The sequence below is a fragment of the Mangifera indica genome, chromosome 19 (genome assembly GCF_011075055.1).
Source record: "Mangifera indica cultivar Alphonso chromosome 19, CATAS_Mindica_2.1, whole genome shotgun sequence".
Classification (NCBI taxonomy): Eukaryota; Viridiplantae; Streptophyta; class Magnoliopsida; order Sapindales; family Anacardiaceae; genus Mangifera; species Mangifera indica.
The window spans coordinates 12,696,529-12,713,601 of NC_058155.1; the positions used below are offsets into that span (position 1 = coordinate 12,696,529).

Genomic DNA, 17,073 nt, shown 5'->3' on the forward strand with positions numbered 1-17,073 from the left:
TCACTTATATTACATGTCAATAAAAGATAAATTATCAAGATAATCTTAAAAAACCCAAACCAAACACCCCTGAAAGGTACAAACTCCATCAAAAAAAGCTCAAATGTCCCATTTGGTCACAAATATGCATCAAATTAATATTAATATAATATTAATTCAATAATACATTAGTTTGACTGTCAATCAAATCAATTAAGATCTGGATTATCTCTTTGATCCAGTTTATTGATAGATTTAAATCAAATTGAGTTTGAATCAACTGAGTTTGAATAAACAAAATTGTTGTACTTCACCCTTGTTTCAAATTAATTTTAAAGGAAATAAATTAAAATTGACCAGATCAATGTGCTTTTGATGAATATTAATTAAAGTGACAATTTTAGTAATACATAATTTTTTGGCTTGATTTCGTTTGAGTCAAATTGGAAATTGAGTTCAAATAAGTTTGATTTGAGTCTATCTGTAATCAGATCAATGCTTACTTTGGATACTAAAACATTCTCTAGTGTTCAAGTCTCAATACAAACCATATTCTAGTGCTATATTTTAGAAAGGTGAGCTAAAATCGTGGACATGCGCTAAGTGGTAACTAGTCTATTTGCATACTACCTGTGATTAATCAGAAGGAATAAAAAACAGAAACAAAAATACTGATTCGCGAAGATTGGGCACTACAGGTTTTATTAATGATAGGAGAAGTCCCAATTTCTGGCGAGGCAACGATCTCAGCTACTCGATCCAAGAAGCACCTAACATCTTTGCCATGAAGCTATAACGATCAGCTGCTTCATCGATCTGCACTAGGAAAGTCCAAGGTAAATATGCCTGGAAATACAACTATATCACGTAAGAACTCAAGCAGACATGGAAATAAATGGTTACAATTTTCTGCGTAGGACGTCCTGCCCCATGTCCAGCCTTACACTCAATGCGACCAATAATTGGGTTGGTCTGAGGGCTATTTTTCACGCTTGTGCACAGTACGTATTGCATTGTCTGAAAACAAGTTATCAGCATCAGCATTGGCATGCATATTATACTAATTTATTCATATTAACGGACGCGACAATGTGTAAATAGGTGATTTTAATATATATTTTTATTTTTTTAAAAGTTAAATCACTTAATTATATATTGACTTATTAATAGTATAGTTTGTTTATACATGTAATTTTAGTTATTTCTTGTTAGAGAATCACTAATAATAAAAAAAAAGACTTATATAATGTTAATGATTATTGTCTTACCGCTAATAACTTTAAAGTGTGCAAAGGTACTACTCGATCATCGTGATCCGCAGTTAAAAGCATGGTAGGTGGGTACTGGCATTGGCAAGATTGATCAGATTCAGGCCGTAGTTCCCATGGCCTTCTAACGTTATGTAATGGTGAGTACCTTATCAAAGGGAAATAAACATATGAATGTTAGTTATAATCTAAGAGGTAAATTATGAACGCCATTTTAATTTGAATTCGAATTGGTTTGGATTGGAATCAAAAAATTGTTTTCAAATCTAATTTGAGCTTTAGCTCGTCAACCTAAAATATTCATATAATCCTAATTTTAACGGTGATAAGAGGTAAGCTACTATCCTTGTAAATTAAAAGGTTTAGCAATCTTTATAAAGCTACAATGTCTAGAGCAGAAAAATAATATGGAAAAAGCTGCTGTCATTTTTTTTGAAGGGATTACTTTTACTCACTTTATTAGCCAATGGAAGTCTTCCTTGTTCTCAGAACAACCAAATTCAGAAGTCCATGCATGGCCTAGAAAGCAGCTTTTAGTCAATGCCTCGATAGTAAAATGCTACACAACAGAACTGAAATAACTAAGGCTAAGACTAACCAATGGTGAACTTGTGGAACCGCAGCATGTCCATCACACCAACCAGGGCCAGAGCACATCCAAAAAGATCAGGTCTCTGCGACCAACCAGAGTTTGCTATGTAATTTATGAAATCAGTACAATAAATGACAAAATAGAAAACCAAAATCACTATCAAGCAAATAGTCCACCTGGTTTATGCAAGCTCCAATAAGAAGCCCGCCATTGCTTCCCCCTTCGATACACAACTTTTTGGGCTGTGTGTAACCAGCAGATATGAGGTACTCAGCAGCAGAAACGAAGTCATCAAAGCAATTCTGTTTTTTTGCTAGCTGGGCAGCTTTGTGCCATTCTTCCCCATATTCTCCACCACCACGAACATTGGCAAGGCAGAATACAACACCAAGATGCCTTGTGAGCACGGTACGACTGGCACTAAACGATGGTGTGATACTAATATTAAATCCACCATATCCATATAACAAACATGGGTGTGATCCATCTAAAGTAATATTTTTTCTGGTTACAATGAACATTGGTATCTTGGTACCATCCTTACTTGGATAAAAAACCTAGAAATTAAAACTCCCAATCAAACAGATGCAATTTTCAAGAATGTTATATATATTTAAAGAAAAGAGTAATGTCATGTATACTAACAAATAGATACTATCAAATACTATTAATTAATATGTTTTATATGATTAGATGATTTAATTATTTATTTTATTTTTAAATTAAAATCACATAATTAAATGATGACAAATTAATCATTAGTATCTGTTACCATTTATTATCGTAAAGGAAAGATAACTCTTATAAAAAATCGGAAAATAAGGTGACATTAACAAAAAGTAAAACAACAAATGAGTGAGCATCAGAATGTGTGAACAGATCAGGAACAGTTACCTGATCAACATCGAAGTCTGAGCGATCAAATCCAGGTACACTAATTTCACGAAATATCTTCATATTTGGAACCTCTGCTTCTAAGTTGCATTGATAAATGATACCTGGTGTAAGGAAACCACTAAAATGAATAAAAACAATACTATCATTACGACGTGCAGATATTCCTAAGATTGTGCCAATATCTATTGGTAATTGATGTTGCAGAGAACCAGTATTCAAGTCTCTTATCTGCAGTATATACTTCACATCACTCAAGTAACTCACAATCATTTGACTTCCATTAGCAGCACGTGCCCATGTAAGCACATCTTTCTCGGCCTCTGCCACAACATCAGACCAAATGCTTGGCTCCTTGAGATCTACACGGACTAACTTATATTTTGGGGCATCCTTATTAGTGAGAAAAGTAAACACAGTTTCATCATTAGCAATCACTCTATACTCCGCATCAAATCCATCAATAAGCTTAACGAATGGCAGTAGGCCAGTTCTTTTCCTATAAACATCAAGGCCTTCCGGCAAAGCAGACATGTCACAGTAGTATAGTTTGTTCACTGGGTCACAAGTCTCATCTATGTGAAGGAGAACATACTGCAAGAAACACGAAAGATAGAATCAACTTGCATAAGCGTTGCAAGCATAACTTCTGTTTTTCATGGTAAAAAATCAAATTACAATTTTTGCGGACATAAAAGCGATGAACATTCATGTTGTCATAAATCAACCAAACGTTAGTCCCTATTATATTCTTCAATATAGTTACTCGCTTTGCTACAATTCCTTACAGAAATAAAATTTGTACCTTACAAACTCAATGCTGCTCTGCATTTTGTAGAACATAGAATAAATGCTTTAGTATTATCTATATATTCTTCACCGATTAAATTGCAATGTAAAGGTCAACTTCGAATGAATTTCCAATAATCAGACAGTGATTAATGAAGCATTTGCAATAATATTGTAGGAGTATAAAGAGAGATTTCATACAAAGGGGATTTTTGCTGGGAACACAATGATACGAAGAAAAATGTAGCGCAAAACCTTATTTTTGGTCTGAAGCCAAGAATATGAAGAAAATGACCACTGATCTAACACCCTATTATCTATCTAAAACAGATTAATCAACAGAAATATTACCTTCCCATCTTCTGTTACATGGCCATAAAACCTGTACTTGGGGTTTTCAGGATCTCGCCAGCATAAAATATCTTCTGATTGATCAGTACCCAAGAAATGATAGTAAAGCTCATGATATAAATTAGAATCAGTCTCAGTCCCAGCATCCATGCCTGCTCCCTCTCTACAAAATAAAACTACCCTCGTCATAATCAAAATTCCTAAACCAAAAAAAAAAAAAAAAAACACATAACAAATGGATTCATCTCACTAAAACATATACAAAATCATTGCAGGGGTTCAAAATTTGCAAAATATTCAAGAAGTTTCACAGATGAATTTACAGCTGAAACTACAAATATCAGCTTTTCTAATACTTTAAACTTTCTCAAAATTTTCCTTCCGAGTTTTTTCTAATATAATAAAACAAATCAAAGCGATAAAATTCTCTCAAGGACTAATCCCTAATTTGTTTCCAACATGTTCGGTGGTATGACCCTTTTTCCCGCTAGAAAATATGGAGATTCAAATCTCCTTGAGGCACCTACAAGAAATTATATTCAGCATGTTTTACAACTAGAGTGCATAGAATCAATAAACTATCACACTTATATCAATATAAACAGCCAAAAATAAAAAGGAGACTTATTTTGGTCGATTATGTTTGTTAATGAATTGCTATATCATAAATACAATGTATCTATATGCTGAGATAAGGAATTTACAGGCTAGGATAAGATCCTTATTCTTAAAAGAAACTCTATTAGGATTAGATTTCAACACACTTCAAAAGTTTCCTTTCAAGTAAGCTCCACACCGGCGCTCAATTTTAAATCCACAGCTAAAAAATTTGCATTAAAAATAAGTAGATGGTGATCAGTGATCGCTCACTTGGGAGCTGGGAAACGGCTGTAGAAAAATCCTTTGTTATCATGAGTCCAACTAATACACGAAAACTTAACCTGTAAACAGCACAGTAAAGCAACCATGAGGAATCATCATTATTTATCAAATTTGGAAAAGAAAAAAATTATAAAAACACTGACCCAAGATAAAGTATCAGACTCGTCATTTTTATCCTCGATTCGCATTACTCGAATACTCTGCCAATCGCTTCCACTGGAGCTAAGCGCATATGATAAGTACTTAGCATCCTCACTAACTGAAAAAGCGGACAACGAAATTGTTCCATCCTTGCTGAGCCTGTTTGGATCAAGTAAAACCTCTGCTTCTCCATCTAAACCATCTTGAACATAAAGAACATTCTGTGCTTGAAGTCCACTGTTGTGCATATAAAAATACTTGTTCCCTCGCTTAAACGGTGCGTTGAAGCGAGGGTGATCAAGCAACTCGGTCGTCTTCTCACGTAACTTTTCCCTCACTTCACATTTCTCAAGCACCGATTCTGTCAATTTCATCTGATTCTGTACAAAGACTTTTACTTCCTCAGCATCAGGATCTTCAAGCCTGTATCCATAGAAAAAGAAGAATAAAATTAGAACAGACTAAAAAAGACCGCGCTGGTTTGCAGCCTTAGACCAGGATGTTAATTTGGATACAGTCAAAGTAAACTCTAAATTTGCATTTCTTTCCTTACCATCGATAAGGATCAGCAATCTGCATTCCATGATAATCATCGACAACGGAGTCGTCTCTACGAGCAACCGGATACTGCAGTGGTTCATCATCAATAACAGCAAGTGAACCCATAGTTTGGGTGCGTTTGGAGAAATTTACAAGTAAATTCAAATCTTGTTTGGCCATGTATTTTGAAGGCAGCGCCGGCGCCTAAATACGGGTGGAAATTACTAAAAAGGCTACGAATGTTGAAATTATGAGGACATGCTGCTGACTTTGGGCTGATTTTGTGGTTTTCAAATGTCGTCATTTTGGTTTCTGCAATGACTTGATGTTGCCATTTTCTTGCAATCGCATCTACTTTGTTTTCAAGCTACGGTATCACTTGAGTTATGTAATGTAATTGTCAAGAAATTTTTTTTGTTTTTTTTAAATTGCATCTGAATTTTATAAATTTTGAATAAAATGAATTTTTGACTTATTTTAGTAGTTGGATTTGATCTGAATCGTTTGAACTTAAATTATTATTCAGTTTTTAGTTTGAACTGAAATTTGTATTATTGATCATTCTTTTATTCTTTTGTATGATTCTCTAAATTTGAATTATTATTATTCTTCTCTTATGATTTAAATGAATCGAATTTGATTTTGAATTGATCATTCTAAATTATAATTAAATTTAAATTGATTTTTGTTCAAATTCTGTTTAACTCTAATCCACTCCTATTTATCTCGACAAATGCCAATGAAGTACACATTGCCATTGTGCCAATGAAACAAACATTTTCCTATTAACTGTCAAAGCATATAATAGTAAACAATTTTCTTCCACAAAATTACAAATTAATCACTTTAAACTCTTATTTTCAATTAAAGAAATTAAAACCCAAACTTGCATATTCCAAATAGCTGAAATAGTATTTCTATAAGCATATCTAATCGAATCGCATGGTGTGATTCACCAAAATTATATTGTTAGTGTGATTATATCATATTATATTCAAAATGATACGATTTAAGTCAAATTGCATCTTTTCAAATACGATTTGCTCATATTAAATGTGATCCGAGCAAATTACATCATTTCAAAGTGCTTTTTTAAAACCAAATTGCACCATTTTATGTACCATATGATTAAATCACATAATTTTAAAAGATATTTAAGCTAAATCACACTCGAGTACAATCTAATTAGGTTTGCACTTAGCTAATTCGTAAATTACAAGCACTTACAATGGCCTTTTTAATTTTTATAATTACTGGTCGTAGAATTAATATAAACAAAGGATTAAAAGTATATTTAATAAACCTTTGCATACTAAATTATTACTTAGCTTCAAAGCCTTACAATAAGTTAATAAAAGGTCCTTGTGTAGGAAAATGTCGTTGTTCCCTTTTTAATGGGTAAAATATTGACATTTCAATCGGTATTTTTTTTCCCAGTAATCCAAATAACAATAGAAGATGGTTGGGCTCATCAACCTGAGAGACAACCATTGATATTTCGAATTTCAACGCGCCTGGATTTCAACATCCATGTGCACATTGGGTAAACCAGCAAACTTGTTTAATCAGGGGAGTAGTAAATGGCACAGGTTCAATTCTCAATATAACTTGTCTTCTAATGCTACCAATCAAGGTGAATTTGACCTGATAATTTCTTTTTTAAAGATTCGAGGGAGTTGAACTTAATCTTAAGCTAGTTATTTAAATCAGAATTCGAATTGACGGGTCTTTGTTTAGTTTTCAATAGGTTTAAACCCACTTCTAAATGCTAAATGTAAGAATAGGAAGTTAAATTTGTGTCACGTGTGATGCCTACTCTATCTGTATACTCAAGATCAAAAAGATTGTATAGATAAAAAGAAAAGTTGAACTTCAGCAACAACATCAGCGACTCAATCCAAGAAGCATCCAACATCTTTGCCATAAAGCCATAGCGGTCTGCTGCTTCAGAAATCTGCAGTATGAAAGTCAAGTTAAACACTTGAAACAAAATAAAAAATGATACAAAACTCGATTAGTCATAAGGAATTGTTACAATTTTCTGTGTTGGACGTCCTGCTCCATGTCTAGCTTTACACTTGATGCGACCAATAATTGGGTTGGTCTGAGGGCTATTCTCCAAGCTCGTGCACAGAACATATTGCAATGTCTGCAGAGAAAAAAATTGGAGGCGTGAGAAAGGAATAAACAGTGATCACATGTCTTAATTCTAGAGAGTAGGGTAAATATATGAAAATGAGAGTTAGGATTGTAAAAGGGAAGAGAAGAAATTAGGGTTTAAGCAGCTTTTGGCAACGGGCAGCCTTTGGGTAGAAGGACGTTTCTGGTGCCTTAAATGGCCGAAATTATGAGGCTTAGACTCTTTAAATTACCGGTTTATCAACCACAAGGCCCCAAAATCAATTAAAATAGCTTTTATTCTTCTTATTTGATTGTGTTTTTGGTTATTTTGATTAAATATTGGGATCCTATGTGATGGAAAGGATCTTAGTTGGACTTTTAATGATATTCAAAAGCAGAACATGTCTTCTCATAGTACTACAGAAATGTGGAATGTTTAAAGGATTTGCATGCTTACAAGTTACAACTTGCTAAACTTTTAACGGTTTCTTTTTCAGTAAACAAATCAAAGCAAACTCGACATGACAAACTAGCATAATATAAATAGTCAGCGACTGATCGCTAAAAATTCAATGTGTGAACTGTGAAGTGGCACAACTTGGCCATCATGATCGGCAGTCAACAGAATGGTAGGCGGGTACTGGCACAGTTGATCAGGGTGCTGCTCTCATGGTCTTCTGACATTATGTAATGGCGAATACCTTGAGAAAAGAAAATAAACATAGAAAAATTAGATTCCCAATCTAATATCTGATCGTAATCTAGTTTGAGTAGACACTCATTTGGTAGTATCTAATAGTTCTACAGTGCGAGAAGTACCTGATTTATACAAGCTCCAATAAGAAGCCCGCCATTGCATCCCCCTTCAATACACAACTTTTTGGGCTGTGTATTTATGAGGTGTTCAGCAGCAGAAATGAAGTCATCAAAGCAATTCTGTTTTTTCGCAAGCTGGGCAGCTTTGTGCCATTCTTCCCAATATTCTCTACCACCACGAATATTAGCAAGGCAGAATACAACACCAAGATGCCCCGTGAGCACAGTACGACTGATACTAAACGAGGGTGTGATACTAATGTTAAATCCACCATATCCATAAAACAAACATGGGTGTGATCCATCTAAAGTAATATTTTTTCCGGATACAATGAACATTGGTATCTTGTACCGTCCTCGTATAGAAAACCTGGAAACAGAAAAGCCCAATCAGACGGAGTTTGGCAAAAAGGTACAAAAGCTTGACAACTTCTTAAGGAAATGATATCGGTAACAAAGGTCCTGAACAAAGCAAAGAAAGTGGCACTGAACCAAAATCTTTCACTTCTTCGGAGCCTATCCATAACAAAATACCAAATTTTGTTGGAGACTCAAATAAAGAAGAGTCCCACATCTAATAAACTTAAATAAAATGAGTGGTATATAAGTGTTGTAGATTGAACCTTAACATAAGCCAATTGGTTTTATGTAATATGAGTTTCAATCTTCACACTTGTTTGCCCAATTTATATTTCCGACAAAATTGAACAAGAAAAAATAATTTTGCGGAGTGAATTCTCGCATTTAATTGCCAACGATATGGATCAGCAATCTTGACTCCATGGTAATCATCGACCACAGGCTCGTCCCTTCGAACAACCGGGTACTTCAACAGTCGCCAATGGCAGAAAGTGAACCCATGATTGTTCGACTTCACGACACAAATTTGAAAGTGGGTTTAAACTTGCTGTGTTTGAAAGAAAAATAAATAGGGCTCAAAGCAGCGCGTTTGTATGAGCACATTATGGTCACGCACGCCGTTTGTTCGAGACTTGATTGGACTTGTGTTGTGCTTCGGTTGAGCTTGTTGATAATGTGGCCTTCAGATGTCGTCATTTTGGACTAATTTCTGTCGCCATTGCTACCTTATCATTTGAAATATCCTTTCAACGCTGAAGCTGCGCCACCAAACAGTCAGTAACGTCATTTTCAAAGATTCTTTATTTAGATTGTCCCTGTCGTTGAGTTGTCTCCTTCCCATTGGAGGTTCAAAAGTCGATAGTTAATGAGAGAGGACACTCTGGTTTTCATCAATCTCATTGTCATCCTTCAAGTCCAACAGAGGAATTACTTGAAAATTTCAACAGAACTTTTAGTTGGATAAGTCTGTCTGCCATTACTTGGTTGCATTGCATCCGAATTGCTTTGCTTCCAATTTGAATTCAGATTAGAATTTATAGTGATATAATTTCAAGTGAGATTATTTTTAACGCAGTTCAAATTAAGGTTAGATTTGAGATATAGCGGGCTCAAATTCAGCTATCAATTGGATTCAATTGAGTTTTAAATAAGCTATTTTTAGATAAATTTAAGAGCAAACTTGAGTCTAAAAAGTGTTATACCGTTAAATTTGAGTTTAACTTTAAAACCTTGATGAAAGTGTTTAATTTATCAACTTCATAAATTTTATAAAATTTAATTTAAATAAATTAAAATAATATTATTTTGATTATTAATATCAAATAAAATTTTAATTTAATCATCATTAAATCAAAATCAGTTTAAAGGGATTCTCATTAAACTTGAACTTCCCAAAGCTCAAATCTAATTCTAGTTCAATCCTCAACTCATCCGTACTACTGAAGTCAAAGCATTCTTGAATTAGACCTTGTTATTGTTCAGATTTGTCCGAATTGAATCCAGCCCTCTACCCAGATATTACTCAAAACCACCTTACCAAGGCAGACAAATTGATAGATGGTAGCTCCATTTATATTTACAATAATAATGAAATCATCCAACAAGTACCTGAACAGTTGAAGATAGCATTAACATTTTGACCTAAACTGCCATGGAAATTATATTACATCAAGAAGAGTAACTCAGCGCGTGCAAGCTTCTGTACTTATGTTTTTGACCCCATAGCGGAGCGTGCTTGTCACACTCTATATATCCATGTGGGCATTAAACCCCGCGCAATTCAGAAGGGTAGCCTCCTTTATCTCCTTGGTAGGGACTGGTGTCTGCTGTGACACAACAGAGCCAACGGCAATGTTGCAACCCACATGAATACGAAAGAGAAGAGTAGAGCGCAAAGGCTCTTCTTTTTATCACTCTGCAGTCTGCACTTTATTTGATGAGTATAATTTGATCTGGGTCGACGATGGAGAGTGTTCCGTGGGAGGACGAGCTCGATGAAATGAGTGAGCGGGTTGAGAGCTACGGTTTGAGTGCAGACGTGACTGACTCAGAGAGTTCGAGAAGTGACTTTTCACGTCGGCATGTCGAGTATGTTAATGTTAATTATACCGGCACTTCAGCTCCGGTTCCGATCATGTTGCCGGCGGTAGGTTCTAGACACGTTGTCTTTCCCGTCACCAACAAAATGCAGAAAAGGGATACTGACTTATCTGGTTAGTTCTGCTTTTTTCATTGTGAGCGTGAGTGTGTGTGTATATATTGCTTTGGATTTTTTCCTTTCTGATCTTTACCGTTATGATTACTTAGGCGCTGTTTGGTTGTTGACACTAAGGAGAAAAATGCCTGAATATCAACGTCACTCCCACGATGCTCTGTTATAATTTTCCGTTTTTCAGTTGCTATGAAAGCTGAAAACTTAATTTGACTGGGCATATTCATTGGCCGAAACTCAGTTACTCCGTCAAGATATTGATAGCTTTTAAGAGTATTGATGATAGATTAATAGCTTACAAACTATTTAAACAATCCAATCATATTATTCGCAAACTAAGTAAGATACTCATACATGCTACCTATTTCTCCGTGTTTTGTTGATGTAGGACTTTCTTAGAGATGTTACACCAAAAAGTAACATGTTTATCAAGTGACACAGAACGACTCATGAAATGAAGATCCTTCCCCGCACATTCAACATCGCTTTTGTATTCTTTTTCGTGGATATTTAAAGTGTATTCTGATCCGGGTTCTTGCTGTTGCAGAAGCTGAACTGATGAAAGAACTTTTTGCTAAACTTCTGCTTGGAGAAGATATGTCAGGAGAGGGAAAGGGAGTTTGCACAGCTCTTGCCATCTCCAATGCCATTACAAACCTTTCTGGTTTGTTATTGTTCTTCATTTTGTTAGATTTTGTTTTTCTGCTTTATAGGTTCAAGTTTATTCTATTATTGCAAAAGATGTTGGAAACGGTAGCAAGTTAACATGATAATTTTTTTTTCCTTTTACTTGTTTAATTCCCGAAAGGCAAACATCCACTCAAACTATATCTAGTAAACCGATATTCCTGTTGATATGGGACCAATGAAGGTGATTTAGAGTTGTCATAATTAAATATGCTCATAATGGTATAAATTTGGCAGCTTCTGTGTTTGGGGAAGTGTGGAAGTTAGAGCCGCTAGCACAGCAGAAGAAGCTGATGTGGCTTAAAGAAATGGAGTGGCTTTTATGTGTGAGCGATTCCATAGTGGAGCTTATTCCATCATTGCAAGAATTTCCAGGTGGTAGGACAATTGAAGTAATGGTGACACGCCCACGCTTGGACCTTCACGTAAACCTCCCTGCCCTCAAGAAACTTGATACCCTGCTAATTAGCATTCTTGATGGGTTTACTGATTCTGAGTATTCTTATGTCGACCATGGGATAATTGTTGCTGGAGCTGATGGCATTGCAACATGTCCCTGCTCTTCGTCATCTGGGAGGCCTTCAATTATGCAGGAAGAAAAGTGGTGGCTCCCATTCCCTAAGGTTCCTCCTCATGGGTTGTCTGAGAATATGAGGAAGAGATTAGAGCAATGTAGGGAGTGCACAAATCAGATCCTTAAGGCTGCCACGGCTATCAAGAGTAGTGTTTTGGCTGAAATGGAAATCCCAAACTCTTACTTGGAGAGCTTGCCCAAGGTATGGGTTTTTGTTATGTAGGATCAATTAGAAGTAGTAGGAGATCAATTAATGAAAAAGTTAAATATCAATGCGGTTACATTCTCACTAATGCACATGGGTGCTTTTGTTTGAAAATGGATGATTGCCACTGGCAGCTGAATAACATAATTTGACCATGTCAAATACTGTCAAAGTAGGTAATTTGCCGCTTGCCATTGTAGAAGAAACCTTAAATGAATCATGATTATTCTGTCAGTTGCTTCATGATACATTTATTTGCATAGGCTGGTCCAGAAGGAGGTTTAATGTTGTGGTCTTGAGAACTAGGGCCCTGGTAGGCAAGTGATAGTGGAAGTTTTGTACCGAATGAAATAGTCTTTGGCTTTTACTGCAGCTGGTTAACTGTTTGCCCATTCCAATATGTGGATTCAAATCTAACAAAATGAGTGATTTCACTTGCCCCTCGTAGATGATATCTCTGCATCAGGATGATCTTGGATTGGAAATAAGATTAAATTAACGTCCATGTTGCAATAGTCGCTGCTGCAATGCATAAACACTCATTGTCTTTTCTTAGAATGAATGCTTGTTATCAGACATCTTGGTGAAATATTCCCCCATAGAATTGCAAAGAACATTTTGTCGCTAATTTCTCTGTTTCTAGAGCCTTTTTTTTTTTGGGTGAATTGGCCATAACTTGCTTGGAAAATGTTTCTTTTTCTCCATTAGTGAATAAGTTTCTCCGTTTCAAATGGTTGTGCAATTTTTTTATTATGAACTGCTTGGTATGGTAAAAATTAACAAATACTTGTATAGTTCAAGGGGAAGAATGCAGAATGCAAATCACTTCATATTTATTTCACCATTCATCACAAAAGCAGGGGGTTAGTTTTCTGCTCAGCATTTGTTATTGAGAGGCAAAGAAAGCATTAAATTGCTTTCAAATAACTTATTGCCTTTTAATTGTCAAACCACTTCTGTCAGCTCCTTTGTTACACTATGAATTTGCTATTTATAGTATTGCATCTTCTTATTTAGGGTGTATGCATCTTGTGGGTAAGCAAATCTGTTACCATCAGCATACAGATTAATTAACAATTTCAGTTGTTCCCCCTTCCCAGAGATGTTATTACCCTAGCAATTTTGTTTATTTCCTTGTCTCTTCATTTCAATAATTTTTATCCTAATACATGTTTATTATGGTTTCTAAATATTGTCAGAGTGGAAAAGAATGCTTAGGTGAGATTATGTATAACTACATAACTGCTGATCAGTTTTTCCCAGAGAGTCTTCTTGGATACTTGGACATGTCATCAGAATATACTACTTTGGAAGTAGCTAACAGAATTGAGGCTTCTGTGCACATTTGGAGACAGAAGCACCTGAAGAGGTGTTTAGTTCATGCAAAGTCCAGTAGGTGGGGTTACACGGTCAAAGGATTTGTTGGTGACATAGAACGAAGTAAGCTTCTAGCACACCGGGCTGAGACCATACTACAGAACTTGAAACTAAGGTTCCCCAACCTCCCGCAGACTACTTTGGATATGGCCAAGATTCAATATAACAAGGTATATTCCCTTCAAAACTGTTCCCACTTCTGCAGTTAACCTTGCACTGTTCTTTCAGGCTAGAAGAATCATCACATTATGCTCAACTGAAACTTATTTGATTTCATATTGATCCCAGATCAGAGAATTACAGGTCCATCTGAAACAGTAAATTTAGAATCAATTAGTTTATATGTTTGTAGAATTTGAAGGATTTGATTCACATGATGCCTTGGTCCATTAGCCGAAAAATAAAAGGGAGATGGGCCCGGCAATTCTTGTTGGCTGAACTGTCCCGAGTCCTGATATACTGGTAGTTGAGCTGACCTGCTGCCATGGACTTAGGCTTAGCTTGATTGTGCTTGTGACATTTTTTTGTCAGGGGAGAAATGGCTGTGACCTATGACTTTTATCTACGTATGCTAATCTCCAGAACTAGCATGCCCTTTGCCTTCATATCTGAACTGAGTATTAGAAGGTGTAATCTTCATATCTATTGGTAATTTATCCAGCTTCTTTTCTCTGTTATATGTAGATATATTGTGAGCTAAGGAGGGAATCCCTGTATACATAAAATTCAAGAAGAGCCTCTATTGCTGAGATTACAGAAACTGACATTTGTGCTTGTTTGCTATATGAAAACTGTTGTATGCTAAATGAAACAGGGAAAACAGTTTGTAAGTCCTTTCATCTGTGGTGCAGGATATAGGGCAGTCAATCCTTGAGAGCTATTCTAGGGTGATGGAGAGCTTGGCCTTCAACATATTGGCTAGAATTGATGATCTCCTGTACGTGGATGACGCCACAAAACAACGCTTACATGCAGCAGCAGAGTCTGCATCTCTATATGATCAAGGCTGGCTCGGCTGTGCTCCTAGACAAAAGGGAGTATCACTTGGCCCATCATTAATTCAACAGAGTCCTTCTACCTCTCCAATTAGAACACGAGGATTATACTCTCCCGATCGAGTGATTGGAAGCCCTGGTGGAGGGTTGCGCCGCTCTCTGGAGAAGAGAAATCTAAGAGATTCACTTGACAAGGCATTGGAAAAGCTAACTTTCTAATTCCGAGAAAAGAACATGACCTGACAATGCTTTGAGATAATTCAGAATTTCAGATTACATAATTCCTTTTGGTGGTTTCGTGAGCCTGTTGAACAACAAAGGGGACGATTAAGGGGAATGTCCTATATGGTCCCTTCTTCTATACTTCATGTCTAAACATTACCTTAGTTCTCTTTTTCATTTTTTTAGGTTAATTGTTAGCTAGGATCAAGTATTGGGTATCTCTAATCACCAATGAATAGTAATGGTGAACCATTGTTTCAGCTTAGCTGCACTTTCTTGGCATTCTTTGGCTGTAATTAACCGGTAGTTCTGGCCACTGTTATGTGTAACTTTTTCATGGGACTGGTTATGGGCGTTAACAGGTGAATGTAGATCAATGTATTCTTTGAAACTATAAACAAAATTAGGGGTGGATTCTTGGGATGAGTTGACTCTGGCTTGGCTAATAGTTTGGCTCAAACGAGTCAAATTTGAGTTGAAGCAATTCAATTTATCGAGCTCGAACTCAACTCAAGATCGATGTTAGCATCAAAACTCATGTCTTCTTCGACTATTCTTTTTATTTTTAATTTTGGTGATTCTTCATTTTTTTTCACTGTTACTGTTCACCTCTTCCATTGTTACTAGCCCTTGCTCAAGTTTTGACTCAAATCCACCCCTATACAAAATGCATAAAATTTATCATTCACCATTATTCAAGTGTTCAAAGCAACTTTATAACATGTGTTGATGCGAAAAATTACACAAGATAAGTAAGCCAAATCTTAGAGTGCAATTTAGTGCAAACAAAAACAAAGGTAGTAATGAACATAATATTTTTAAGATGGTTCAATTTATTATTTGGAAACCATGTTATTGAATTTTCTAATGTGACTTTGTTAGAGTACCGATACAGACTATAAATTGTCCTTATTTTATCAAGACAAGAGAATGATAATATAAATACATATATAATATATCTAGATCTTAATATCTTGAACTTAGACACCTAAATAATGGTTTATCATATCATTTCGTTAAAATAAGAAATAATTTTCTAATCCCATGATTATGAAAGACAAAGATAAACAATGATCTTATGATATTCATAAATTGATATGATATGTTGAAGAGATTACAAGAATAATTAAAATTGTTAAGTCTTTTTTCCTATTGTATCCATATATATAGTTATCTTTATATATTTAAAATTATAAATTGTGAGAACATTTAAAACTGTTAAGTCTTTCTTCTTATTCTTTATAGATAAATAATTACCTCTTACATATTTAAGATTGATTTGTGTGTAAATAATGTGTATAATTATTTACCGTGTGGTTGGTTACTTCTCCGATGCCGCTCCCCTACGGTTGACAAAGATGAAGTTTAACTGCATAACCTTCCAAATTTCACTTGTTTCTTGAAGACAATTTATAATTTTGTTGTATAACTAGGCGGACCAACACCTCTTACAATTTATAGAACTACCATGTTATGCTTTTGAGCTTTGGAGACATCAACGACTGTTTCATTTTGCTTCTCCGTATTGATGAATGAAGAATGATGTTCAAACTCGAAAGTGCCTTCCTATGTTATCACGATTGGAAACAAAATTATACTTCAAAACAGTTGTAAGGAGAATTAGAAGGTGTTTATTTATTAAAGTTGAAACCGGTTCAAATCAATCTCAACTTATAGGTCTTGAATTGATCTCAACAAGGTTTGAACACAATTAACAGCATAGTCAGTCTTCAATCATAAGACTACGTAGATGAGTCTGGAGTGTGTAGACAACTAATTCAGGCTACTGACGTGTTGTTATCCAATGGGAAATGAAAAAGATTGACATAGAAGAGACTGATGAAACCCTAGATCGGAAATTTTACAGGGAAGAAAAGAAGATTTCGATTATTGCTCGGTGGAAAAACTAGGGTTTCAAACTAGGCCTCATTCACCATGTTGCTGTTTACTCCTAACCATGAAAAATGTAAAAACACAGACGAAAAGGATGAACTACTGATAAAAATGATATTTTTTGTTAGCTTTTTCTTTCCTTTCTTCTGAAAAACAAATAGAAAAGTTAAGGTTA

The 17,073-nt window shown here is 35.3% G+C and overlaps 3 protein-coding genes across 5 annotated transcripts; 1 reads left to right on the forward strand and 2 right to left on the reverse strand.

Moving 5' to 3' along the window:
- Positions 1–429: 429 nt before the first annotated feature.
- Positions 430–5,625, reverse strand: LOC123203235 (prolyl endopeptidase-like). Its single transcript, XM_044619511.1, has 11 exons — positions 5,450–5,625; positions 4,899–5,319; positions 4,744–4,814; positions 3,874–4,036; positions 2,734–3,327; positions 2,016–2,396; positions 1,846–1,921; positions 1,703–1,766; positions 1,248–1,395; positions 883–996; positions 430–795 (listed from the first exon to the last, which is right to left on the reverse strand). The coding sequence occupies exons 1-11, from the start codon at positions 5,614–5,616 to the stop codon at positions 730–732; spliced, it is 2,265 nt and encodes a 754-aa protein (XP_044475446.1). The 5' UTR covers positions 5,617–5,625; the 3' UTR covers positions 430–729.
- A 2,344-nt stretch (positions 5,626–7,969) lies between these two features.
- LOC123203237 (prolyl endopeptidase-like) lies at positions 7,970–9,359 on the reverse strand. 2 transcript variants are annotated; one of them, XM_044619515.1, is made up of 3 exons: positions 9,116–9,359; positions 8,377–8,743; positions 7,970–8,258 (listed from the first exon to the last, which is right to left on the reverse strand). In XM_044619515.1, coding segments are annotated over exons 1-3 (387 nt in total). In that variant the 5' UTR covers positions 9,118–9,359; the 3' UTR covers positions 7,970–8,240. The 2 variants fall into 2 exon arrangements, with proteins under 2 accessions (XP_044475450.1, XP_044475449.1); XM_044619514.1 differs by lacking the exon at positions 9,116–9,359 and adding an exon at positions 8,997–9,049.
- A 1,003-nt stretch (positions 9,360–10,362) lies between these two features.
- LOC123203236 (rop guanine nucleotide exchange factor 1-like) lies at positions 10,363–15,325 on the forward strand. Of its 2 annotated transcripts, none has more exons than XM_044619512.1 (5): positions 10,363–10,946; positions 11,493–11,609; positions 11,870–12,408; positions 13,611–13,958; positions 14,640–15,325. In XM_044619512.1, exons 1-5 carry the CDS (start codon positions 10,697–10,699, stop codon positions 15,000–15,002), a joined length of 1,617 nt encoding a protein of 538 aa, XP_044475447.1. In that variant the 5' UTR covers positions 10,363–10,696; the 3' UTR covers positions 15,003–15,325. The 2 variants fall into 2 exon arrangements, with proteins under 2 accessions (XP_044475447.1, XP_044475448.1); XM_044619513.1 differs by having other exon boundaries at positions 10,365–10,946; positions 11,334–11,609.
- The last annotated feature ends 1,748 nt before the right edge of the window (positions 15,326–17,073 follow it).